General features: G+C 40.0%; 2 protein-coding genes across 2 annotated transcripts; both read left to right on the forward strand.

The window, feature by feature from the left end:
- The first annotated feature begins 14274 nt into the window (after nt 1–14274).
- Nucleotides 14275–14793, forward strand: LOC121049135 (putative receptor-like protein kinase At3g47110). Its single transcript, XM_040505697.1, has one exon. It carries the CDS (start codon nt 14275–14277, stop codon nt 14791–14793), a length of 519 nt encoding a protein of 172 aa, XP_040361631.1.
- Nucleotides 14794–15663: 870 nt separating this feature from the next.
- On the forward strand, nt 15664–18139 carry LOC121048746 (putative receptor-like protein kinase At3g47110). Its single transcript, XM_040505698.1, has 2 exons — nt 15664–17653; nt 17771–18139. The coding sequence occupies exons 1-2, from the start codon at nt 15664–15666 to the stop codon at nt 18115–18117; spliced, it is 2337 nt and encodes a 778-aa protein (XP_040361632.1). The 3' UTR covers nt 18118–18139.
- Nucleotides 18140–26929: the final 8790 nt, after the last annotated feature.

Raw genomic sequence — 26929 nt, forward strand, 5'->3', positions numbered from 1 at the left:
AACATGGTATGAGTTCAAAAGTCCTACATGTGGATGTAGAGATGTAAAGATCCAAAGGAAAGTGGGGCTGATGAGGAAGAAGACCAAAAAAGTGTGGTGATGGTGGGGAGAGATGTTGAGGTTTAGCTGAGCAGAGAGTCTCCACAATTCCACTAATTGCTTGTCTCTTGTGGAAGGGTTCTCATCATCAACCTTCTTTATCTTTAGTAGATTTTTCTTTCCTGCTGCCCTTTTTTCCTTTCTTTTTGTTTCCATCTTCTGCTTTATTCCGTCATCATTGTGGCTTTTCTGGTTAGTTTTGATTTTTCCAAAGCAAAATCCAAAGGAAAAAAGAAGAAGACTGACACAGAGATGCCTTCCTATGCCCCCCTTGAGCCTATGACTCTGTGCATGTCAATTAATATAGGAAAGTAGTTAACGTGTTCAACTATATATATATATATATATATATATGGACAATTGGGTGAATGTTAATTTGGAGCAAGCTATTGGTTTTATTCACTTGACACGTTTGGGTTCTTATCGTCGATGTTTTATGGGGCTGTTTTTGGCTGGAGATGAACCATATATTCTTCTGAGATACAACCTACCACATATTTGCAGACAAACTAGTTGACTGATCTGGTTGCAGAGTATTAGGAGTGATAAGACATGTTTTCTTTGCATTTGTATGATTTTCGAGAGGTTTAGTTTAATCCGTCTCTCTGATATTTCGGAGTCTTAGCTGCTATAGTCAAATATGCTTATCCTAGAAAGGATTCGATTTAAAACACACTTCTACTTATTTTGTGGTTTTTTATTTTCCCAAGTCTCACCTTGTTTTGAGCTAAAATAATAATAATAATAAAAAAACTACTTCATCTGACCAATATCATTTGGTCTAGTGACATTGTTTTCCTTTCGTAAGTGAAAGATTGTGAGTTCGACTCACAAAAAACTAGTTATAGTATTTGAGTTGTTTATCTGATAAATAAATAAATAAACTACCATTCTTTTAATTTGGGAAGCATATGCTCGACTTTTGACTACAGTTTTGGTATTGTTGGACCCTTCTCTTTCCTCTCAAAGAGAAGGTTGTGCCTTAACTTAACCTCCCTATATAATTTTGCACTTACCTTAATTCAAAAAATAATTATGCACTTGCTTAATGCTTTAATAAAGAAAATTTAAAAAAATTAAAAAAAAAAACAGAAAGAGTAGAATCAATTCATAAATTAACGACTTATAACTTAACCTCCCTATATAATTTTGCACTTCACATTGATTGATTGAATGCATTTACTAGCTAATTGCTGCTTGATGTTGTGTTCAATTACAAGCCGAAGTGCAGTTAGGTCCCTGTCTAACTTTATATGTTTGAACATTGACGTGAGGCCCCTAAATCTCAGAGATAGAGAGGTGAAAGTAAAAAGCTACAGGAGGTGGTACTTATCAGTGATATGATTTGAATTCATGCATGCCCAGCAGACCAGGCATCATTTGAAGGCTGACATATTTCTAAAGTCGGTTGGAACCTGGGAAGTGTGCATGCAACTTCTAAGTAGTAATCAAATGAAAGCAAGGCTAGCTAATAAGCTGTGGAACGATAGAAAGTGAGACTGGGACAAAAGCAAAAGATGTATGGAATTTTTCTTAAAGAAGACAATGATGGCGAAAGAGAAAGCTCATCGAGAATTCCGTGCCTGGCTTTATGGTCTCTGGGCATCAAAATGTTGAAGACTATCATTGGAGACATACCAGTGGGCTGAGCCACCAGATTTGATCTTGTGGATTGGTAATGAAGTGCTGATTGGGCTTTGCCACTCATCTTCGTTAATCATAAATTGATCCATCTTTGTGTAGAAGTCGAGTCTCCTTAAATATGCCCATTCTCTTTGTTACATATGCTGAAAAGTCAGGGCGCACAGAACACTCAAGACTACATATGATTAATTTCCAATCTCTTTTTCTTGGTCTGAAATGGATTTTCATTCTCAATCAGTCATCAGTCACACAAACATCCAACTTAATTTACTCTCGATTAATGGTGGAGATCTCCAGCCATGTGATCAATGGAAACAATTGAATCTTATCGACGTCTCTTGTAAACAATTACCAAAATTAGTAACAGCATCTGCAACTTGATTACCTTCTCTGAAAATATGTGAGGAGCGAAATTCTATTTGAGCTAATTGATGTAAATAATTACCCCATACAACTCAAAGACACCACATCACCAAATGAGGAGAACGAAGAAAACTAAGCACAAGAGATGAATCATTCTCCAACCAAATATGCTCCTACTCTCTAAACCAAGCCAAATCAGCCAAATGGAAGATTAGGATTGGAGACATAATGACATAGTGTTTAATTTCACCTTTATTTTCTAACTTATCAATTCATTCAAATTAGATTGTAATTATAATTAGATGATTTAATTCAAACAAAAATAATAATTAGATGATTAGCAATTCAAAATAATTTAAAGGGAGAATATTACAAATGTCTCTCAATTATGACTCATTTGACACTTTGGTCACTCTATTTTCAAATAAATCACTTTGGTCACTAACTATTACTTTGTCAATCACTTTAGTCATTTTATTAAATACTCTATAAAAATTTTAGTTAAAGAGACGATATTTTTGTAAATTTGCTTTTTATAGGGTAATTTCGTCAAAATCTCACTTTAGTCATTTTTTCCAATCAAACTAATTCAGATTTCTCAAATTTTCCACGATTGGTTGGACGAAAATATCTTCTTCTTTTTTTTTTTTCTTTTTTTTTTTTAAATTATGGATGACAGTGTAACTTTCTTATCCCACCCCACCCCACCCCCGATGTAAGTGAGATTTGAACCCATGATCTTCATGGTGTTAGTTAGATTAGCTAACCAACAGGTTATGGCTCACTGATGATGAAAATATCTTTGATACTGTGGCAAAAAAAAAATTAATAGAAAAACAATGGAGTGACTAAGTTACTTTGCTAAATCCTTCATTAAAATCTCAATAAATAGACAATATTTTTGTTAAGAGGGTAGTTTCACCAAAATCTCACTTTAGTCATTTTTCCCAATCAATCTAATTCATGTTAAAGGAAAAACATATTGTGTGCCTTCGTCAAAGCAACTGACGGAGAAGGAATCAAGGAATCAGTGATTACCATCAATCAGCGCAATTACGGATCAATCAGCATTTAGTATCATTAATGTAATCGATATTTCCGTTGTAATTCTATCCCTATATAAAGGGACTATGAAATGAAATGAGTAGACCAATTTCAATCTCAATTTTACTTTAACACGTTATCAGCACGCTCAGAGCCAATAGCCAAGAAAAAAACCCTAGTTTTCTAGTTTTTTTTCCTTCCCGTCAATTGTCAAAAAAAAAAAAAAAATATTTCTCCTTCGACTTGGCCTAGCCTGGCCTAGCCCTGCACACTGGAGCCCTTGCTGCCCAGCCTCGATCTACCCTACACCAGCACCCAGTTCTTCTTCCCCGTCCACCTCACCAGCGCTCCCCTCACCGGCCGCAGGTCACCCAAAATTCCCGATCTCCTCTGACAGACGCTGCACTTGAGACTCAATCTCGACCTTGAATCAGCCACCGCCTGCAGCACCAGAGTCACCGCTGCCCAGCACGCAGCAACCCACTTGCAGAGCCCCCGCCGCCTCCAGCCTCAGCCACTGCCTGCTCGCCCATGACCTGAGAAGGCCAGATCGATTTCGATCTACTCAACCAATCTGCAAATCAGACGGAGGAGGAAGAAGATCCCAGCGCATCTTGCAGATCCCATCATCGAGTGGAAGAAGATCCCAACATCGGCGACCCGCCATTCCAGCCTCGGCCCAACCTCCAGACTCCCCAAGGAGCACCATCGCTGCAGATACCCATCTGCAATCCAGTTGGAACCAAAAGGAAGAAAGAACACGCGAAGAAGAAAAAAAAAATGGTGTGACCCGGCCTAAAGAAAAGGACCCGGCCCAGCATAATAATAAAATAAAAAAACAAAAGAAGTAGGCCTACGGCTAGAGGTGGCAAACGGGCCACAAAGCACGAGCACGGCACGGGCCCGGCACGCTTAAAAGCGGCCCGGCATGGCCCAAGCCCGTTAGTGGCCCGGCACGACCCGAGCACGTTAGAATAACGGGTCGGGCTGGGCCTAAGAATATTGGCCCATTGGCCCGGCCCGGCCCGAGCATGACATATTGTGGGCCGGCCCGTTACAAATACAAAATTTCATTTTTTAAAAAAAAAATATTAAAAAACTATAATGATGAGATTTGAATATTAGACCTTTTTATTTAAAATCTCATGACAATTCCACCAATACTTTCTTTTATATTGTCAAAATAATAAAACAAAACATTATATCCTTGTTTTGACATAAGTATTTTTTCTAATATTTATTAATAAAGACTAATCTCATAATAATACAACTATAGAATGAAGGAAAGAATAATAGATACTAAATCTTCATTATATTAATAAAGATTAATCTCACAATAATATACTAAAAACAATATATTTTGAGTTTTTTTTTCTTCTTTCTTTCTTATAGTGAAATATAAAAAATTATTAGAAATCTAATCTTAAAAAGCTAAGATTAAGAAAAATGTTGTAGAACTTAATTTATTTTAATTTTCTAAATAGTTAAATAAAATTAATTTTTATTTGTTCAAATTAAGATTTTAAAATCGTGCTTTATAGTGGGTAGGCACGAGCACGGCCCGTTATTGACCCGGCACGAGCACGGCCCGGCACGATATGGGCTCGGGCCATGGGCCGGGCCGGGCTTAATGTTTAAGTAAATGGGCCGGCACGAGCCCGGCACGATAATAAATGGGCCGGCCCAAGCACGGCACAAAGCACGACTAGGCCCGCTTAAAATGGGTCGGGTCGGGCCGGGCCGGCCCGTTTGCCACCTCTACCTACGGCCCTGAAAAAAAAAGAGAAAAGAAAAAAAAATAAGTCTTTGTGGCCTATTGCTGAAAAAAGAGGAAGCGGCCCAGTTTTTCTCAATCTCAAAAACATCGCTACGCACGCCTGCATCAACACGCGAGTGCGCTAGGATTGTTTTATTTTCTCGCAACCAAATGGCTGATCCAACTTGACCTGAGTTTGACATCTTGGACTCAGAAGGACTTGAGTACCATCGTTGGGTTTCCGATGTAGAAACTGCCTTTGTAGCAAAAGACTACACTGCCACCATTACCGACCCCAAAGATGATGAACTATCTAATAAGGTGAAAGCAGATGCCTTACTGTTTCTGAGGTAACATATTGATCCTAGCCTACGCTGGGAGTACCTTCAGTTGAAGACACCCAAAGAACTGTGGGATGCCCTTAAGGGACGTTTTGGGAACATTCATGACATTTTGCTCACAGAACTGGCCGTTCAGTGGAATGGAATCCGCTTGCTTGACTACAAAAGGGTCAATGACTTTAACAAGGACATGTTGCGCCTTAAGGCACGTCTCAATTTTTGTGGAAGGGAAATCACAGAAGATGATATGATCTACAAGACTCTTACCACCTTTCCTACTTCAACATTTATACTAGCGAACCAGTATAAGTTGGAGTATGACAACAAAAAAATCACAACCTTCAATAAGTTAATAAGCCTACTGCAAGTGGCTAAGAGACATAATGAGGTTCTCTTGAACAACAATGCCAGGCCCACTGGGACAAAGAAAATTTCCGAGGCTAATTATGGAAAAATGAAAGGTGGAAAGAACTCCAATGCAAGGGGGTTTAGACGTGCTGATCCCTACCCACGTGGCAACCATGCACCACGTGGAAAGGGACATGGGGATCGTGGAAACAAGATGCAAAAGGAAAGAGTTGACAATGAATCATGCTATAGGTGTGGATTCATTGAGCATTGGTACAATAACTGCCAAGCAAACAACAGAGTAGCAGCCAATTACAAGAGGTATAAAGAGTCTAAAGAACAAGAGACTCACTATATGGAAGAAGGAGGTCATGACCTAGACGTCAACCTTACAATTGCAGACTTCAATGGCAAAGAGGAACTTGCTAAGTCAATGGATGCTCTCAATCTTGACTGATCTGCTTTATTTATTTTTCAAAAACAGATGTGAAGGCATAATGCCTCATTTTTAATTAGACTATTACTTGGTCTTAAAGTTTATTTCAATAATGGTTTGATGAATTAGAACAAGACCTTGATTTGATTATCGTTGGCTTATTAATAAATTTTGAATTTTATTCTGAAGCACTGAATTTATTCAAATTTATTTCCTATACACATATTTACATGGTTCGAAATAACATTATATAGATGTAAAGCAATACATCTAGAAAAAAGAAAATTATTAGAATGCAAAGATTATCATTCTACTAAAATAGAAATACTCTAAAGAAAATGAGATATGCTCTGTATGTACCAAGAGCTAATTGAACCTTGTTAAGTTTCAAAGATATTCGTGCCAACGGTTATCATGTAAAAACATACTGTGAGAATGGACTTGAATACATTTATATTACCTCTAATAAATGTGGAAGGAAACGCATTTTAGAGAAACTTATGAGTCGATCTAGTGGACTATACCTCACTACAATTCGGATCATTGAATCCTATGCTGTTACCAACAATGAAATGTGGGACACTGACTCATACAGGCTTTGGCATGACCGCCTAGGGCAACCCGGTCGTGTCATGATGATCCGTATTTTGAAGAACTCATATGGACATCCCTTCTTTCGAGTGAAAAATAAAATGGGACAAAAATCCGCCACACTGCAAGGTGTCGGTTCTAGTACTGCTCAAATGCAGTCATTGCCTTCTGAAGTACTAGAAACACTACCTCTCATTATGCCTCATTGACTATTTCAAAGGCACATCACTTGTTTTGCAAAGCCTGCTCTTTAGCACAAACAGGATCAAGACCTTCCTATGCTAAAGACACAAAACAAAACATTCCATTCTTACAAAGGATACAAAGAGATGTCTGTGGACCTATCCATCCAGAATGCGGACCATTCAAGTACTTTATGGTTCTGGTGGATGCTTCGACACACTGGTCACATGTCGTTTTATTGTCCACAAGAAATGCTGCAAAACTCCTAGCACAGATTATACGTTTAAGGGCTCACCACCCTGATTACCGTATCAAGTCTATAAGACTTGATACCACTGGAGAATTTACATCAAAAGCATTTGATGATTATTGCATGTCTATTGGATCGATGTAGAGCATCCTGTACCCCATGTGCATACATAAAATGGTCTCGCAGAAGCCACCATCGAAAGGCTACAGATGGTGGCTAGGGCATTGGTTATGCGCACCAACCTGCCTATTTCTGCATGGGGTTATGCAATATTGCACGCAGCTTTACTTATTCGTTTCAGACCCACTACTAGCCAACCATTTTTTTGAGTACCAGTTGGTAACTGGATATGAGCCTGACATTTCACACTTACGCATATTTGGTTGCGCAGTATATGTGTCTATTGCGCCCCCACAGCGCACCAAAATAGGTCCTCAGAGACGATTAAGTATTTATGTTGGATACGAATTTCCAACAATTATCCGCTATTTGGAACCCTTGACATGCGATCTCTTTACCGCTAGATTTGCGGATTGTCACTTTGATGAGACAGTCTTCCCGTCGTTAGGGGGAGATAGGAAAAATGATTTTCCAAGGGAACGACTGGAATTGTCGTGGTTTGTCCCCACTCTGTCTCATTTTGATCCCCGCACTTCACAAACTTCACAAAGTGAAAGTGAAGTGAAAAGAATAATCGATCTTCAGAACGTAGCAGATTCGATGCCTGATATGTTTACTGATATTGCAAAAGTGACAAGATCACATATACCAGCTGCAATTGTGCCTGGAAGGTTAGAAGTCCCCAACAAGGGGCATGGTGCTGCAGATAGAGGCATTGTAACCACACTTAGTGGAAGTGTGGTTGAGGCCGTGGCTCCCCAAAGGAAGAGGGGGAGGCCACTTGGTTCGATTGACACTCACCCAAGGAAGAAGAGGGCGAGTAAGGCACAAACCAATCATCAATGTATAGAATCCCTCTCATGGGATTGTCTCTAATTATAGTTATGTCCATGAATCAATACTGGAGGACGCTCCGATGTTGGAAATGATTCCAGAGAACAAAGAAATCTCAAAGGATTATGAGAGTGCGTATGAGTTGATAGAAAGATCTTCCATACACATTGATGATATATACTGTTGCTCAAGGAATCATAGAGCACGATGATATCGAACCACGCTCTGTTGCAAAATGTCAACAAAGAGCAGATTGGCCTAAATGGAAAGAATCAATCCAGGCAGAATTAGATTCTCTGACAAAGAGACAGGTATTTGGTAAGGTAGTGCTAACCCCACCAAGTGTAAAGCCTGTAGGACATAAATGAGTCTTTGTCAAAAAGCGTAATGAGAAGAATGAAGTCTTGAGGTACAAGGCTCGCCTTGTGGCGCAAGGTTTCTCACAACGCTCTGGAATTGACTACGAGGAGACATACTCTCCCGTATCCATTTTTGTTAAGAGGGTAGTTTCACCAAAATCTCACTTTAGTCATTTTTCCCAATCAATCTAATTCAGACTTTTTAGTTTTTAATGATTGGTTGGACGAAAATATCCTTGATATTATGGCAAAAAAATATTAGAGTTAAAGTTGAATGACTAAAGTGATATATTTAAAAACTGAGTGACCAAAGTATCAAATAAGTAAAAGTTGAGTGACTATTTGTAATATTCTCCCTAATTTAGAAAAATGAACAAATAAAAGACAATTTTTTTTTTGTGCGGTTATTGCCACCCTACTAACTACTTTGTTCACTCTACCAATTTCTGACTTATTGAAAGACTAAAATGTCATAATTAAAAAAAAAAAAAACTAAAATGTCATAATTAAATTTACAATAAAGGACATATCTTATTAAAAATTACAATTTGTTTAGAACATGTACTTAAAGTCTAAAACTTCATTCTTAATCTCTTTATTCTTTCTTAGCAATCATCATCTTCAATTGTTCTCATGTTGTGCTAACAACTTTTATGCCTCAAAATATATCTTATTAACGTTAATTGAGTCTGGAAAAACCTACTTGGAGTCTAAAAATGAGGTAATTGCATTTTTGTTTTCATGTTACTTCATTTATGATCGTAGAACTGAAAATTATAAGTTTTTGTTTCATTCGGTAGAGTATTACCGAAATATTGAATAGTCTTCGATGAACCTTTACCGAACAGTTTTATGATTTTCGATATGTATAAACGCCGAAACTCTAATGGTGAGACTGATTAACAGAAACTTCATGAGACTGATTGATTGAGAGAGACTCATTTATTTATTTTAGTTATAGGGCCTAGCAGGCCGTTGCGTCCGTCGCCAAGGCCCCTGATCTCATGGCCCAAGGTTCCTTTATTTCACTTCTTCAAAGGCAATTATTTCCAACATGACAAGAGATAGAAATGACATCCCTCTATATGCTCATACAATAATCTAATTGAATGGGCCTTGTGGATTGATCATGAAGAGTTAGTTGGGCTTTGCAACTCATCTCCGTCAATTATCTCTGTAATACTGATACTCGATTCTCCTTCTCTCGGTCGTCTTGTGAGATTAAATATGAAAAGTCACGCCGTCAGGGTGGATAGAACATACAAGACTAAATATAGCTGATTTCACATTTTGCTTGGTCTGAAATGGATTTTCATTCTCAAACAATTTAGAGCTAGCCACCGAATCATTTTCCAGTATAAATTTTACAATCTAGGAAGGTCTTTCATGATTGGATCTGTCAGGAATTATTAGTACCAAAAACAAAAATTCATTACACAAAATAACAAACACAGTATATGCTCGATTAGAAAAATAGTTCATACCGACATTAAATGGAGCTACGGGCCAATAAATAATATGGCATTTGTGACTTTTTTAGTTGAGCTATCTATAATGCTCTGAAATATTGAAACCCTTTTTTCAAAACTCTGTAAAGACACGCGAAAACCTTAATTTGTCCGTAAGGATACATCTCATCACAAAACCTTTTTGGTATGAAGATATGAATATTTCCAATTTCAGCCATGAAGATATGAATATTTCCAATTTCCAATTTCATGTGCAAATTAGTCCACATGAAGATATGAATATTTCCAATTTCACCCACAGCTAGCTCTGAATTTGAAGCTCATTCGTTTTTTCATGAGTGATGTATTGAATTTGACATATCTTAGTGTGTTAGTCAAAGTCTTTGTACCTCTTGTGATGCCTAATGTGCTCAAAAGTCAGGGAAGGCGAACACAACTTGTGTCAATTGCTTTGCTTTAAATATATTTATACATTGACCTGTTGATCTCCAGCCACTCACACAATGGAGAGAATTTGCTTCTTCCTTCTACATTTTGCGTTTTAACTATGTTAATTAGTTGAAGATAGGAAATAGATTTTGTGTAATTTGTAAATTAGAGCAAATATCTAATTTGATAATTCTTTTTTCTTTTTGAGAAAAGATAGAAAATTCATTCGATCAATCGGAAAGCATACATCGGGGGGGGGGGGGGGGGGGGGGGGGGAGAACATAACCGAAACTCCAAGAAACCCCAAAAAACCGCAGTTATAGGTTCCATTAGGCCAATGAGCCTAAACTCTAACCACAAAACACCCATTTCCAAGGCTACTTTGATCATATGATCCTAAATGTCCCAGCAATACCTCGTGATTGATAGCCAAAAGATTACGTCCTCTTCAACACCGTGGCCAAAAAGTACTAGACCCCGTGTAAAGGATTGATCGTCAGCAGATCGACCACAATAGTAAACCAGAGTTGAACCAAATCGTCCTCTGGAATGACACCATTTACATGGCATAACACCTAACCCTAATCCTAGCTCAAGAGAGTAGCAACACAACCCTGGCTCAAAGGAGCAGGGACTTATTGAACCTAACCAAAACCTAAAAACCAAAAAAGCTACCCAAAAAAAGAAAACTAAAAAACCTAAACAACAAAAGAAACTATCACGCTCTGTATACCTCTCCGAACGCACCAAAACCATCCTTCTAGTAATCACCGGGAAGCTGAGCATGATGGTGTTGGTTACCTTGACCATCATACATAGCCGCTGTAAGTCAAGAGCCCCAATGAAGCCACCCAACCTCAACGTACAAGAGCCCAGATCCATTCTCACCAACCCAACAGCAACCCGCCTCCGACCTCACCACAACACAGGACCTATAACCATACAATCCATGGTCTGCAACCATGATCTAGTTTCAGGCCGCCTACCTCGCCGCGATTGTCGAAAGCCCACCACGATCTCCTTCATCATTATCCCAGAGAGAAGAAAAACTTCGCGTAACAGTCGAGGCCCCTCAATAACAGTCGAGGCCCCTCAATAGCAGAACCCAGCATCACGCCAAAGACTCGTCCGGCCACACCCACCGCTCGCCTACGAGGTAGAGTGCCAACGACGATGAGGGGGCTGTTTGGACCCAAAATGAACATTTTGGCCTGACAAGGCACGTTTTGGAGAAATTGAGCCAATATCAGTGGCTCAAGCTATATATTGTCGACAAGTTCGAAATATATTATTTAGAGGCTAAATAAAGCCTACTATGGAGAATTATGCGAGCTGTAAGAAAAGGAAATGATGGAAGCATGGAAATGAAAAGTCAACTTTAGCATGTTTTCTCACTTCGGCTAGGAGAAACCGAGCTAAACAAGGAAAGAGGGGCGGAAGACTAACCAAATGAAATCGAAATGAGCTGAAACTTTCCAGATTAATACTAGACATCCCAAGGATCATTTCTTATGAAGAGTGCTAGAGTTAAATTTAAGTGGAAAGCCTTCAAACAATCAGCCCAATTTTCTACAGAAGCAAAACTGGAAAACTGGACCTGTAAGAGGTCCAGCAGCATTTTCGGCCCAACCACATGGAATAAAAATCTGAAAATTTGTCAGGATGATCTACACTCATAGTGGAACATTTCATATGAAGAAGTCGAAGGCATATAATGAAGTCTTGTTGGAGAAATAATTGAAGGAATAAAGGGGCAGAAACTGACCTAAAAACAGCTCAATATTCACATGTTCATGTTTCCTACCCACATGAAGAAAGCTAGATGCTTTTCTCTTTTTCCTTGGATATATTTTTCTTCTACAATCTCTTTAATAGATCATCACCACTTCCATGTTGCTGCACCTTCATGCTTTGCTTTCATTTCATCTTTTCTCTATCTTTTCCATATTTTACAAGTGAACTTAGATCTACTTTCATTATTTTTCTTCCACTCATCATTTCACTCTTCTTTTTCTTCCCTATATAAACACCTTCTCCTCTCATTCTAAAATACACATTCACTCATCAAAACATCTCTAAGATGATCTAAGTTCTCTCTAGAGCAACCTCTCTAAGAGCAACTCTTCTCCTTTTCTTTCTCTTAGCGGTGATCACACTCCTAGTCCTAGTCTTCTCAGAAGCCGACTTTCAGTGCCACCAAACCCTCTGTCAAAGTGCTTCGATCCTAGTCTCCTTGGGAGCCGATTGTAGTACCACGACCAAACACCAAGACACATTCACAACACAACAACATCTCTAAGATGATCTAAGTTCTCTCTAGAGCAACCTCTCTAAGAGCAACTCCTCTCCTTCTCTTTCTTTTATCGGTGATCACACTCCTAGTCCTAGTCTTCTCAGAAGCCGACTTTCAGTGCCACCAAACCCTCTGTCAACGTACTTCGGCCCTAGTCTCCTCGGGAGCCGACGGTAGTGCCGCGACCACAACGGTTACAGAATCAGCCAAGCAAGGGTAACGCCCTAGCAACCCAGCCAAGCTAAAGTAACGCTTTAGCAAGTTCTCCTCATTTCCCGGTGGTTCTCGCTCTGCTCGATCTACAACATCGAGTATCGATTGTGATTTTCAAGAAGCTCAGCAAAAGTCCTCGCCACGAGGCACAAAGAATCCCATGATGAGGTTGGTGCTCTCCTCGTCCACAATCTCTTGAAAGAAGTCAGGTCAAGGGACACCCCCGACGACCGCACCCGAACGGTGCTGGCACGCCCGCGCAAGAAAAGAGACTGTTGACCAGCTGCAACAAAACTGGAGCCAAACAGGGGCGTCGCCGGACGAGCAAAACTGAAGAACCTGTTGACAGTAACCCTAGGGCGCGTGGGGCGCGTTCTAGGAGAAAAAATAGGTTGGTTAGTTATTGTAGTATCTAATTTGATAATTCAAAAATAAGAGAGGTTGAAAAAATTTGGAAATCTAAATAGAAATAGAGTTGTGCTATTTCCAACATCTTTGCAAAAAGAACTGATATCCTTTTGTGCATGATAATTTAATGTAGCGCAAAATGTAAGAGCATCTCCAACAGTGATAACTATCTTCATAGCTAAAAGTAGCTAAAACTGGAATATAGCTAGTTAAATATTGAGTTATGCTCCAGCAGAATACCTAAATCTCAAGTTAAATTTAACTTTTAGTTAAATTCTCTCTCCTCTCTAGTTAAATATAGCTAGGTTTTTTAGCTAAAGTTAAATATAGCTAGGTTTTTTAGCTAAAGTTAAATTTAGCTTTTGTTTAGCTAGTCTGCTGGAGATCAAACTTAGCTTAAAATTAGTTAAATTTAATTTTTTTTTTTTTTTAAATAAGTATTCTGTTGGAGATGCCCAATAGGCTGATTCGATGGGCCACCTAGTCTGGTTCTTATGGGCTGGTCGTGGATAGTTTATTGGGCTTTTATTTTATGTCTTATTATAATTCATACAATTCAAAACCAAAAATAAAAGAGTAATAAATGGAATCCGAAAATCTATTATGATTAACTTCTTCTATTTTTGGTGACCGGGGGAGGATAGGAAGCATTCTGAGTCAGACATGACCCCTCAATAATGATTAGTCTTTAAACTTAAAAAGTTTTTCAGGATACCATGTAATCTCAATTATAAAAAAAATAAAAATAAAAAACTTCTTCAATCGCATCCTCAAGTGTCGTGTTTAATATGATGAAAAGTGATCAGGGCAGACACAAAGGCATGTACAGTTGATTTCCATCTCTTAATTTCTCTTCCATCAATCATCATTAATGAAACAGCCAGCTAGCCAACCTCTATTAGTTATTAGTGGTGTAGTGGATATGTTGACCAATCTCCGCCCACTGCAAGCAATTACTGGAGATCGAGAACACGATCGAACCCGGTTTCTCTTATAACTCCTCTGAGTAGTTGTTCAGTTCCCGGTACTTTCAGATTCTCAACACAATGGAGAGAACTAATACCCGTTTTTTTCTGGTATACTACTACTGGTGCATGGCTAGCTTAACCATAGCAGCACAAGTTATCGACGGTACTCTCACCGCAGACCAATCTGCTCTTCTTGCTCTCAAAGCCCATATCACTAGCGACCCTCATAACATGATCTTGACCAACTGGTCAACCACCACCCCCATTTGCAATTGGGCTGGCGTTACTTGTGGTGTACGCCATCTTAGAGCCGCAGCCTTGAACCTCTCTTACTCTGGTCTTGTGGGCACTATTCCTCCGCAGCTAGGCAACCTGTCATTTCTTGTTCATCTCGACTTGAGAAATAACAGCTTTCATGGTCATTTGCCCGAGGAATTGGCTCATCTGCGCCGGTTGAAGTTCATCGACTTGGGAAACAACAAATTTATGGGAGCCATTCCGTCGTGGTTCGGGTCTTTATCCAAACTTCAAAGCTTCACTTTGAGAGGTAATCAGTTTTCGGGTTCAATACCCTCTGCAATTTTCAACTTGTCTGCACTGCAAGTCGTTGATATGAATTATAACCAGCTAGCAGGTACGGACTAGTTCTTATTTGGAATTCTTAGCTTTCTGGCCATGATGACCATCGATCTTATGATTTGTTAATCTACATGTTAACAGGCAGTATACCGAGAGAAATTGGAAACTCAACAATGCTCAAGAAGATACTCTTAGATTTTAATAACTTAGAAGGTATGTCTAAGCCAATTTTGGCATTTCTTTATCCGATTTAATTTAGTGGGATAGTCTTCCATCCTTCTGCATTTCCCCCCATCCTCAAGATCGGTGTACAAGCATTTTCTCTTATTTTTTTTTTTTTCAGAAATTCCAAACGAGATCGGCGCTTTAGATCAACTGGAAAAACTTTATGTGCAAGAAAATTCCCTAGAAGGACATCTTCCTATGGTTATCTTCAACATGTCTTCATTGATTACTCTGACTCTATATGGGAACAACTTGAAGGGTAGACTTCCTGACAATATATGTCAGAATCTTCCTCATATTCAATCGTTGGCCTTCTCTCACAACCAGTTTAATGGTCCACTTCCATCCAAATTTTGGCAGTGCAAACAACTTGTATCTTTACTATTGTCGGGTAACAACTTCAGTGGAAGCATACCCAAAACTATTGGGAACGTAACTCAGTTGAAGGAGATAAATCTTGGCTACAATTACTTGACAGGTACCTATATAGCTGAAAACTCTACTCAATTAATGGGCTTCATTATTCCTAAATCGATCATGTTTCGTTTCTTAACTACTCAATGTGGAAGATACATAGATTAACTTTATATTACTTGTATCATGATTATATTGATCGAACATGCATATTGTTTTATTATTCCTACATCATTTCAGGTTCGTTGTAGAATATTTTAAATAATTAACTGTCAACTAATGTTTTGATGGGTCTATATGACAGGTACTATACCACATGAGATAGGTGATCTTCCAAATTTAGAGATATTGGCAGTCCATGTTAATAATCTGAATGGCTTCATCCCAACCACAATCTTCAACATGTCCACAGCAAGTTTAATATCACTTGGTGTTAATCAGCTTTCAGGCAGCCTTCCACCAGATTTAGGTCTTCAGCTTCCAAACCTACAAGAGCTTTATGTAGGTAGCAATTTGCTCACCGGCGTATTCCCAAAATCCATCTCCAATGCTTCTAACCTCACTACCCTAGAGTTGGCCGGGAACTCATTTTTCGGCTATATTCCTAGAACTCTCTGCGGCTTACAAGACCTTCAGTTGCTTAACTTAGAGGGCAACAAATTAACCATTGATACTTCCACTCCAGAAGCAAACGCTTTTCCCTGTCTGACCAACCTTAGAAATTTGAATGAATTATACTTGGACTTTAACCCATTAAACACCACCTTTGCCCTTTACCGTGGAAATCTCTCTGCATCACTTCAATATATTTATTTAAGCAATTGCAACATTAGTGGTAACATTCCCAATGATATTGGAAACATGAGCAGCTTAGTACTGTTGGACTTGGGATACAATCAATTCAGTGGATCAATTCCAATTACAATTGGAAGGCTACAGAATCTCCAAGGTCTGTACTTGAATGATAACAAACTGCTAGGACACATCCCACATCAGCTTTGTCATTTAGAAAACCTAGCTGAATTACTTTTGGGTGGTAACCAACTCTCTGGTTCTTTACCTTCTTGCTTGGGTAATCTGGCGGCACTAAGAAGTCTATCAATAAAGTCCAATTTGTTGAATTCAACAATTCCATCTACCTTGTGGGGACTGAAAGATATCTTGCATTTAGACCTTTCATCTAATTCTCTAGTTGGACCTCTCTCCGAAGGTGTTCAAAAATTGAAAGCTGTGATAGACTTGGATTTTTCAGACAACAGTTTATCAGGTATTATACCAAGCAGCATTGAGGGTCTGCAAAACTTGGTCAATCTCTCCTTGGCAGATAATATGTTAGAAGGCTCTATTCCTGGTTCATTTGGAAAATTAGTGAGCCTAGAGCTCTTGGATCTATCCAGAAACAATCTATCTGGAGTCATTCCGAAGTCTTTAGAAGCACTATTACATCTCAAGTATCTAAATTTGTCTTTCAACAGACTCCAAGGAGAAATTCCAACAGGCGGACCTTTCAGAAACTTCTCTGCTCAATCATTTGTCTCAAGTGGCGAACTCTGTGGTGCACCCCGACTACTTGTTACAACGTGCAAGAGTAAACCAAGTAGATCCATCTTGAAATATATTATACCAGGGATCTTGTCAGCAATATTCATAGTTACCTCCATTTGGATAGTGATACTACGTAGAAGAAAGATTGTGGAAGCTGCAAAAGAGACTACATTGTTACCTCAACTTCTATATAGAAGAGTTTCGCACCTCGAACTTGTTAGAGCAACAAATGCATTTAAAGAAAGCAACTTACTAGGCCGTGGTGGTTTTGGCTCGGTATATAAAGGAACATTTTCTGATGGGATAGACGTTGCCATAAAGGTTTTCAATTTACAGTTAGAAGGGGCGTTTAAGAGCTTCGATATTGAGTGTGAAATGCTAGCCAATATTCGTCATCGAAATCTTATCAAAATCATCAGTTGCTGTAGTCAAATTGATTTCAAAGCTGTGGTACTGAACTACTTGCCTAATGGGAGCCTTGAGAAGTGCTTGTATTCTGCAAACTTTTGTTTGAACATCTTGCAGAGATTGAGTATTATGATAGATGTTGCATCGGCATTAGAATATCTTCATCATGGCTATGAAACACCTATTGTTCACTGTGATTTGAAGCCCAGCAATATCCTACTGGATGAGGATATGAGTGCACATGTTGCTGACTTTGGCATTGCAAAACTTTTGTGTGGAAGAGATTCGATGACCCAAACCATCACTCAAGCCACAATTGGATATATGGCTCCAGGTAAAGAACTAATGCAAGTTTATCTTCAGTTTTACATGTATTGTTCTTAACTATGAGAAGATTAAAGTTTTATTTCATTATATTTCTATCAAAAAGTTACACATTTGTATGTTGCAGAGTATGGAATGGAAGGAATAGTTACTAGAAGAGGGGATGTGTACAGTTTTGGTATCGTATTGATGGAAACAGTCACAGGAAAGAAGCCAACGGATGAGATGTTTATTGGGGAAATGAGTTTGAAGCAATGGGTTGCAAATTCACCAGTACTTGATGTTGTGGATGCCGACTTACTTGGGACAAAAGCAGAGGATCGTGATTTTGAAAACAAGAGCGAGTGTCTGTCATCCATTATGAGAGTAGCTCTAGCTTGTTCCACAGAATCACCGGAACAGAGGATTAATATGCAAGAGGCTCTAACCACGCTGAACAAAATCAAGATCAAGTTTTTGAAGGACGAGATGTAGTGTTGAACCATTCTCTCTTGTTTAGCATCCCTTTATTCGATGCATAGCGTATAATCTTGCTCTTTAATTCAGTCCTTAATTCATGCTATATATTTTATTATTAGTGACTCATCTACTTTTGAGGTAACTAGTTGGCATTGGTATAGCTATATATTTTCCCTATGTCTTTGTTCTGATGCAAATGAAACACAGACCTAGCAACCTATAACATTTCAGTTTGTTACGGCAATCACAAGTAAAAACTTAATTGCTTTTTTCAGTGATATCAACATTTCACAATTATATTGATCAATCCCCTGTTTCTCAGTCACGTTGATTATTACTTCTCACAAGCAACAGTTTGGTTGCAATTTAATTGCGTGTACAACTGGTCTTAAATTTAGAGCTAGCCACCGAATCATTTCCAAGTATGATTTTTACCATCCAAGCAAGCTCTTTCATGCTTGGATCTGCCGTGAATTATAAATACCAAAAATAAAATCCAGTATGCAAAGAACCAACATAGTATACGTCCGATTAAAAAAATAGTTCGTATTGACATTTAATTGAGCCACAGTCCAACAAATAATACGATTTCTACTACTTTTCTGAGTGGGTTGTTTATAGTACTCTGGAGTATTGAAACTTTCGATATGAAACTCTGTGAAGATAAAAGAAAGAACCCTTAATTAGTTCATAATGATACATCCCATCACAAAACCCTTTTAGTGCAAACGAGTCCACAAGATCGAAGATATGAATATTTCCAATTTCAGCCAATGATTTACTATGAATATCATGCACATATAGCTTTGAATTTGAAGCTACCTCTTTCTTTTTTTCCATGGGTGTGTATTGGATTTGACCAATCTCTCCGAATGTGTTAGTCAAAGTCTTTGAGCCTGTTGTGACGTCTAATGTGCTCGAAAGTCAGGGAAGACAGAAAAGTTGTCCCAATTGCTTTACATTTCTAAGAAGAAAAAAAAAAATTTCTTTTAATTTGTGGTAGATATACATTGACCTATTGATCTCCAGCCATCTCACTCAACACAATGGAGAGAATTTGCTTCTTCCTTCTATACTGTTGCTTAACTACAGCAGCAGTAGCAGCACAAAGCCACAAACCCGCAATTATTAGCATAGCTGGGCATTAGAAACAAAGTATTGGAAACTTCAGAGAAACTTATCGATTTGCAAAGAGTCTAACTTTCAATAAATAAAATAATCTGATAATTGGATCGCCAATACATCGAGGACTTTAAAGTCTAGACCTTTGAGCCTTCTTCAAACATGTCCACTGTGTTGACCATCAAATTAAAAATCTGTTGTAAAACATAAAGTAAGAGACTTTGGAAGAAGAGAGAAATGACGTAAAGAATGGAGTGTATATTCATCTCACCATGAGGAGGTTTGGATGCTTCGATGGGTAAATGACCCACCAAAGAATTTTGGTCAAGTGTTTGGGTGATTTGAATACGGAAATTTGGATGACTTTTGTGGTCACTAGTGTTTGGCTCCAAAACCAGCTGGTGTGCAAACAGTCTCTTTTGAGCGAGTGGTTGCGCAGGCGTGCCAGCACCGCGGGGTGCAGTCGTTGGGGTAGTCCCGTGACCTGACTTCTTCTTCAAACGCTGTGGACGGGGAGAGCACCAACCTCGTCACAGGGTTCTTTTCTTGCCTTTGAGGAAAGGACTTTTTGCCTTACGCGGGTAAGGGCTTTAGTTGTGATCTCTTTGCGTTCACCGAATCGATACTCAACGTTGTAGGTTGAGCAGAGCAATCACTGGGAAGTTGAGAGAAGCACTGGTTTGCTAAAGCGTGACTTTAGCTTCGCTGGGTTGCGAGGGCGTTACCCTTGCTTCGCTGGAAGTAACAATGGCGGTTGTGCTCGCAGTCGGCTCCTGGGGAGACTAGGACTGGAAGTACGGTCGCCGGGTTGATCTGGTGAGGCTGACAGTCGGCTCGCGAGGAGACTAGGACTGGCGGGGCGGTCACCGGGTTTCAACAAGATTGAGGCTTTGCTCTGGGGAGGCTTTGTAATCGCTGGGATTGATTAATTCGAGAGAGGTCCTTTCTTTTGTATCGTCTTTAGCCTCTATATATAGGCTACTGCGGATTCACTTTCCTAATATGAATGGAATGCTTTATTTTAGGCCACAGTTATTGGCCTTGAATCAAATCGAAACTCTTAATAGTTTTGATATTATCGTGAGCGATAATTAATAATTATCCGCCTCTGTCACCGCTAGAATATAGGCAAGGATTAATTGCCTCTGTGAGTCCTGGACGTAATCTTCCTCTTGGATGCGGCAGGATATGCATTAATTATATGTATATGTTCTCGCAGGGACTCTGTAGCTATGCAATCATGCATAATTATATCACCCTTATTTATTGCAATCCCCTTGAAGTGTTTCACGTCCACCTTAATTGCTTGACTACATGGGAAAACTTGGTTCCTTGCATCTTATTGGCTGCAAATAGTTGATGGCCCACCATGCTATCTCTTCCTTGATTGTCTTCTACCATGCATGTGTATATATGTGAAATAGCCACGTATTGGCCTTGATTCATGTAGCTTGTATATATATTCCTTGATTATTGCCATTGCATGCTCCTTATACACGTCCACCATGCCATCAATTGCATGAGAATCTTAACTATTTGCATGTATATTGGTACTAAAGGACAACGAAGGATCATTGTTTCCTTTCTTGATTGATCAACCCAATCTGCTCGCTTGCACAGTACTTGGCAATCAAGCAAACAAATCACCATTAATTATCAGATATCTTGATAATTAATAATAAATCAAAGAATATTCAGATTTGCTCCAAGATTGCTTGGCCTCCAAGTAGGCTTTATTTAGCCTCTAAACAATATATTCCGAGCTTATCGAAAATATATAGCTTGGGCCACGGATACTGGCCCGGTTTTCTTCGAGTCCCCCTTGTCGGGAAAAAATGTTATTTTGGGCTCAAACATTGCCCCCCAGACCTCGAAGTCAAAGTTCCTCATCTTGACTGAAGAGGTCTTGAGTCAACACTAGTTTTGCGATAACGTCGCTTTAAAGCCACTTGCATTGGCTTAAATGAAATCACTTACTGATTAAGAATAGGCCTCTGGTACATTGATCGCAGATGCTATGAACACTTGATCTCCTACGTTAGATAACAGAGATGCTTCCAAAAACAAAAAAGGTCGCAGATATTGGCCTTGTTAACATTAAGACACTTTAAACAAGTCTAAACCATATTAAACTCATGCCACAAAATTTTTGAAATGCCTCCCCTGTATGTGCCCCCCGTGCGAAAGATCGAAAGAGGTCTCTACTTCATGGAATCTTCAAACTGCTCGCGACCCTTCGCGGTGATGAGAATGAGCTTCGGCTATGAACGCTCGCTAGCTTACTGCTATATTATCCTTTCTGGACTCTTTGCGCGCGGTGACCAGTCTCTTCACAAAGTGTTTGCACCTATGCCACTATTACAGAAGGCCTGTTCTTTATAATCCCCTCGCGTCTTTTTGTTGGTTATAGATCAGCAGGTGTTGACAATTGAACCAACTTTTAATACAGCACGGCCACGTGCTCCCCCTCTTTATATGTGGCTCAGGCATCATGATCATGTCTCCGTAGCAATTTTATACAAATATATAAACCATCAGGCCCATCAATAAAATCTATCTTTTTCCTAGTGGATAAGAACGTGCTCTTCATTGCTGCTTCATAAATGTCTTCTTGGTAGCCCTTCTCAATTATATAAGCTTAAGAAAGCTTCCTCTGGGTATGTTTGCTGCAATGCTTTACTCTGTCTTTCAAGTCCAGGCCAAAAGTCAAGGCCTCTCTTTATAAGTTGATTTTGGCAAACCCTGCTGCTGACATCTCCATGTTGTACACTGGGAACTGGTTTGCTTGCCAAAGAAAGCAGACTTCATGAGAGTGTTGGCAGGAGTTTTCATACTATGAAGAATCCAGAGCTCTGTCAATGTTCATATTTTGATGGAAAGAATGCTTCTAGTAATGAAAACATAGAAATATGTTTCAGCATCTAGGCCACTGGCGTTGACCTTTACAGAACCTGATATATCATATCCATGATGACCTCAGCAGCATATCCTCTATGCCACAAGCTGGCAATAATAAATCCCCATCAAGTCTACGTGTTTCTCCCTGCTCCTACTACCAATTTTTCTTTGTATAATAACAAGCATGGGATGGCCTTGATTAAATCTTTTAGGCAACAGCTTGATTGAAGTACATATAGCCACCGGGTAGGCCCTATGTTGAAGATATATAGCCAAATTAGATCACCTCCTCCTTGCTGTAGGCCTGAATTCTTTGACCACACAAGAAATATCTTGCATGCTATAAATTAATTATATATATGAACCACCATCCACCGCTTCACCATTGCATATTCAAAAGGTGATCATCATCATTCTACTGGAGCCGATTCTGGTCTTTTCCTCCACTAGATTAATTAGCTCAACAAAATGAATTCTTTTTTGACTCCAAGAAGCTCAATTAATTCGAGCTCTTCTCTCCCGCAACAACTCTTCTTGGAGTCCCAGAAATTCTGTGCTCTTACTCCCAAGCTTGTTCTTCCTGACGCACTTACTGCACACGACCCTTTGAATAGATAACTCTACTACTGTCAACCGCTTCTGGTATTCCTTGTAACCACAGAGTAGGCTTCCATAAATCTTGAACAATTTATTTAAGGCCACAGGGATTGGCCCTAGGCAATATTAAGACACCCAAAGTCTTAATCTCGTCAACCTTGGTGTTAAGAATACTGCAAAACACTACCACACAAAGACTAGCTGAACAATACCAGTCCCCCAGTTTTGATGTCTCTGGAATGAATCATGTCAAGTGCAGGCTTTGGTGTTCATCCGGTGTGGGCTAGGAACATATTAAGCCTCCGTTCTTTGCACTAAACCGATTCGGACTAATACTCTCTTGGAATCTATCAAAGACATACTAACATGAGGATTAATAGCCTGACCTCCCACGGTTGCCCGTATCATCTTTACAGAAGGCCTCTCTCAGGCATTTCAACAAACACCTGGTATGCATATCTCAAAATTTTCAGACTTTTGATGAGAGTTCAACAGAATAACCTCTAGACAACCAATTTATCAGTAAAGATAATACAATCAAGCACTTTTTGGGGATTGGGCTCGATTCTTCGTAGCAGTAGTAAGAGATGACTCAGAGTTGGATACACCGTCGACTGCAGTCCAGCTTTGCCTCGATAGGATATTTGCAATTCAATTTTTCTCTTCTCGCCGGCGGAGGAACAGTGTCAGCGAAAACCTTCCCTTTTGGCTCTGCCTCGATGTCAGCCACTGTAATTGGCATATTGTCCATTGAAGACCAATCGCCGGCCTCTAGATCGCCTTCGCCTCTGTTGTAGCATATCTTGTTGGAGAATTTCTGGCGTAGTGCTTCGCCGGATCTTATCTCGCTGGCGAGGCTTAGGCCACCTGTATTCAGCGAGCTCTGCTTCTTGAGATAATGTTCCTTGCGAGCGCTCGCATCCTTGATCAGTGCTCGCTAGAAAAGCATTCGCGAAGTATGCTTCGCTAGAACTCGCTTCGCGGCCACTTGCTTACAGCCACTCGCTCTCGCGGTCAGTCGCTCGCTGTCATCGCTGCTTTTGCTCGCGGGGTCTTGGCTTCGCGGCCGCTCGCTTTCGCTCGCGGCCACTTGCTTATCGGTCGCTTGCTCATAGTTTCGCTCGCTGCCATTTCTTTCGCGGCCACTCGCTTGCGGCCAGTCTTCGCTGTCGTCTGCTTTCGCTCGCGGCCCCGCGCTGATGCGCCGCATAACTCTCTTTTTGTATTTTATTTTTTTATTTTTTGAAACTAACTAAAAGAAATATGCAAACTAAAAATTAGAAGCAAATAAAGAAGCTAGCATCAGTGCGTTTGGCTAACCTCTAGAAGGCCACGGTGGAGGCCATCTATGCTTCACTCCAAGCTCCGATGTGTCAAAATTTATAGCCTGAAAATCCCTCTTGTGAGAGCTTGTAGGAAAATAACAAAGATACTTCGCGTTGAAAACTTGGACGAGATTTGGCTCGTAGAAAGAGTAATATTGCCCCCCAAGTATCTTCGTTGGTTGATGAAGCGAGATCTTCAATTGCACTTTTGGAGACGAAGCTGTCCTAAAATCGGCTTTGTCGCCAACTACCATGTCATAGAATATGGTGTCTTCAGAATAAGCCACAGATTGGCTATTGTATTTGCCCACTTGTTCAAGGGATTTGAACCGCTGCATATGATTTTTGGAACCAATAATTAAATTATAATTATCATCATATTCATCATAGATTGGCTCTGTGTCAAGACTGGACTTGGGGTCATCGAATCCTTCTTTACAAATTTCAAAGCCACTGACTGGCCTTGAAATATATATGAAGATCTTCAAATTGAATTGATTAATAAAGCCACAGATTGGCTTCTCAAGACCAAAACATAATTGATAATCAAGTGGCCCATGCCTTAATTGATAATTAAGGGGACCACACTCTTGACCTTCTTCATGATGAGGACGTCCAGTAGCCATATAACAACTTAATTCATAATTAAGTTGATTGTGGCTTTGATTACCTTGGTCATGATGACGTCCAGCAGCATAACCATAATTAAATTGATCATACAGCTGCTTCTGGTTACTAAGGGGGTGAACCTGGACAATATCATGCCCCCCATGCATCTGATTAACAGCCACGTATTTGGCTTGATCAGTGGAGAAATCATATATTTGTTCTGAAACAATTATATTGTCAGAGGAACAATCTTGTTGACCATCTTCTCCATGCAAAGCCTCTATGTAAGGCCGTGACTCATCAATGAGGCATTTAGGTTTATTGCCATCTGTAGGCAATTCAACCTCAGAAACAACCTCTTCCCGCGAAGATTTTTGGCTTTCCAATTTGCCTTGCTGTGAACCGACTTGAGTAGTCAAGCTGGAATCTCCCTTGCGCGAGGTCGCTATACAATCCAGGATATGCTGATATTGTCTTTCCCACTCTTGGTCTTCCTGTTTCCTCCGCTGGGTAAGCTCTCGATTGCGTTGTTCAGCTTCTCGATCGCGCTGCTCCCTTTGCTCTTTAGCTTTCTGAGCATTCTCGTCCAGTTCGCGTTTGAGCCGATTCGTCTTCGCGGTTTCCCTGGTAAAATCAGCGTCCATCTTCTTGAGATGATTCTCGACATTCTCCATGAGGATCGCGAGTGTTTCCTCAATGGTCGCTCCTTCCGGGATAGGCTTCGAAACAAAAGTCTCTTCTGTCGTAGTGTCGTCATTGGTGGCAACATTGGCCATCTTTTCACTTTAGGAATCTCCTTTGGTAAAGATTTTCCTCTGGCATCCCAATGATGGTGAATACAAAAGACTCTAGCTTTGTCCCACTGGGCGTGCCAAAATGTTTGGCTCCAAAACCAGCTGGTGTGCAAACAGTCTCTTTTGAGCGAGTGGTTGCGCAGGCGTGCCAGCACCGCGGGGTGCAGTCGTTGGGGTAGTCCCGTGACCTGACTTCTTCTTCAAGCGCTGTGGACGGGGAGAGCACCAACCTCGTCACAGGGTTCTTTTCTTGCCTTTGAGGAAATGACTTTTTGCCTTACGCGGGTAAGGGCTTTAGTTGTGATCTCTTTGCGTTCACCGAATCGATACTCAACGTTGTAGGTTGAGCAGAGCAATCACTGGGAAGTTGAGAGAAGCACGGGTTTGCTAAAGCGTGACTTTAGCTTCGCTGGGTTGCGAGGGCGTTACCCTTGCTTCGCTGGAAGTAACAATGGCGGTTGTGCTCGCAGTCGGCTCTTGGGGAGACTAGGACTGGAAGTACGGTCGCCGGGTTGATCTGGTGAGGCTGACAGTCGGCTCGCGAGGAGACTAGGACTGGCGGGGCGGTCACCGGGTTTCAACAAGATTGAGGCTTTGCTCCGGGGAGGCTTTGCAATCGCTGGGATTGATTAATTCGAGAGAGGTCCTTTCTTTTGTATCGTCTTTAGCCTCTATATATAGGCTACTGCGGATTCACTTTCCTAATATGAATGGAATGCTTTATTTTAGGCCACAGTTATTGGCCTTGAATCAAATCGAAACTCTTAATAGTTTTGATATTATCGTGAGCGATAATTAATAATTATCCGCCTCTGTCACCGCTAGAATATAGGCAAGGATTAATTGCCTCTGTGAGTCCTGGACGTAATCTTCCTCTTGGATGCGGCAGGATATGCATTAATTATATGTATATGTTCTCGCAGGGACTCTGTAGCTATGCAATCATGCATAATTATATCACCCTTATTTATTGCAATCCCCTTGAAGTGTTTCACGTCCACCTTAATTGCTTGACTACATGGGAAAACTTGGTTCCTTGCATCTTATTGGCTGCAAATAGTTGATGGCCCACCATGCTATCTCTTCCTTGATTGTCTTCTACCATGCATGTGTATATATGTGAAATAGCCACGTATTGGCCTTGATTCATGTAGCTTGAATATATATTCCTTGATTATTGCCATTGCATGCTCCTTATACACGTCCACCATGCCATCAATTGCATGAGAATCTTAACTATTTGCATGTATATTGGTACTAAAGGACAACGAAGGATCATTGTTTCCTTTCTTGATTGATCAACCCAATCTGCTCGCTTGCACAGTACTTGGCAATCAAGCAAACAAATCACCATTAATTATCAGATATCTTGATAATTAATAATAAATCAAAGAATATTCAGATTTGCTCCAAGATTGCTTGGCCTCCAAGTAGGCTTTATTTAGCCTCTAAACAATATATTCCGAGCTTATCGAAAATATA

The sequence above is a fragment of the Rosa chinensis genome, chromosome 5 (genome assembly GCF_002994745.2).
Source record: "Rosa chinensis cultivar Old Blush chromosome 5, RchiOBHm-V2, whole genome shotgun sequence".
Taxonomy (NCBI): domain Eukaryota; kingdom Viridiplantae; phylum Streptophyta; class Magnoliopsida; order Rosales; family Rosaceae; genus Rosa; species Rosa chinensis.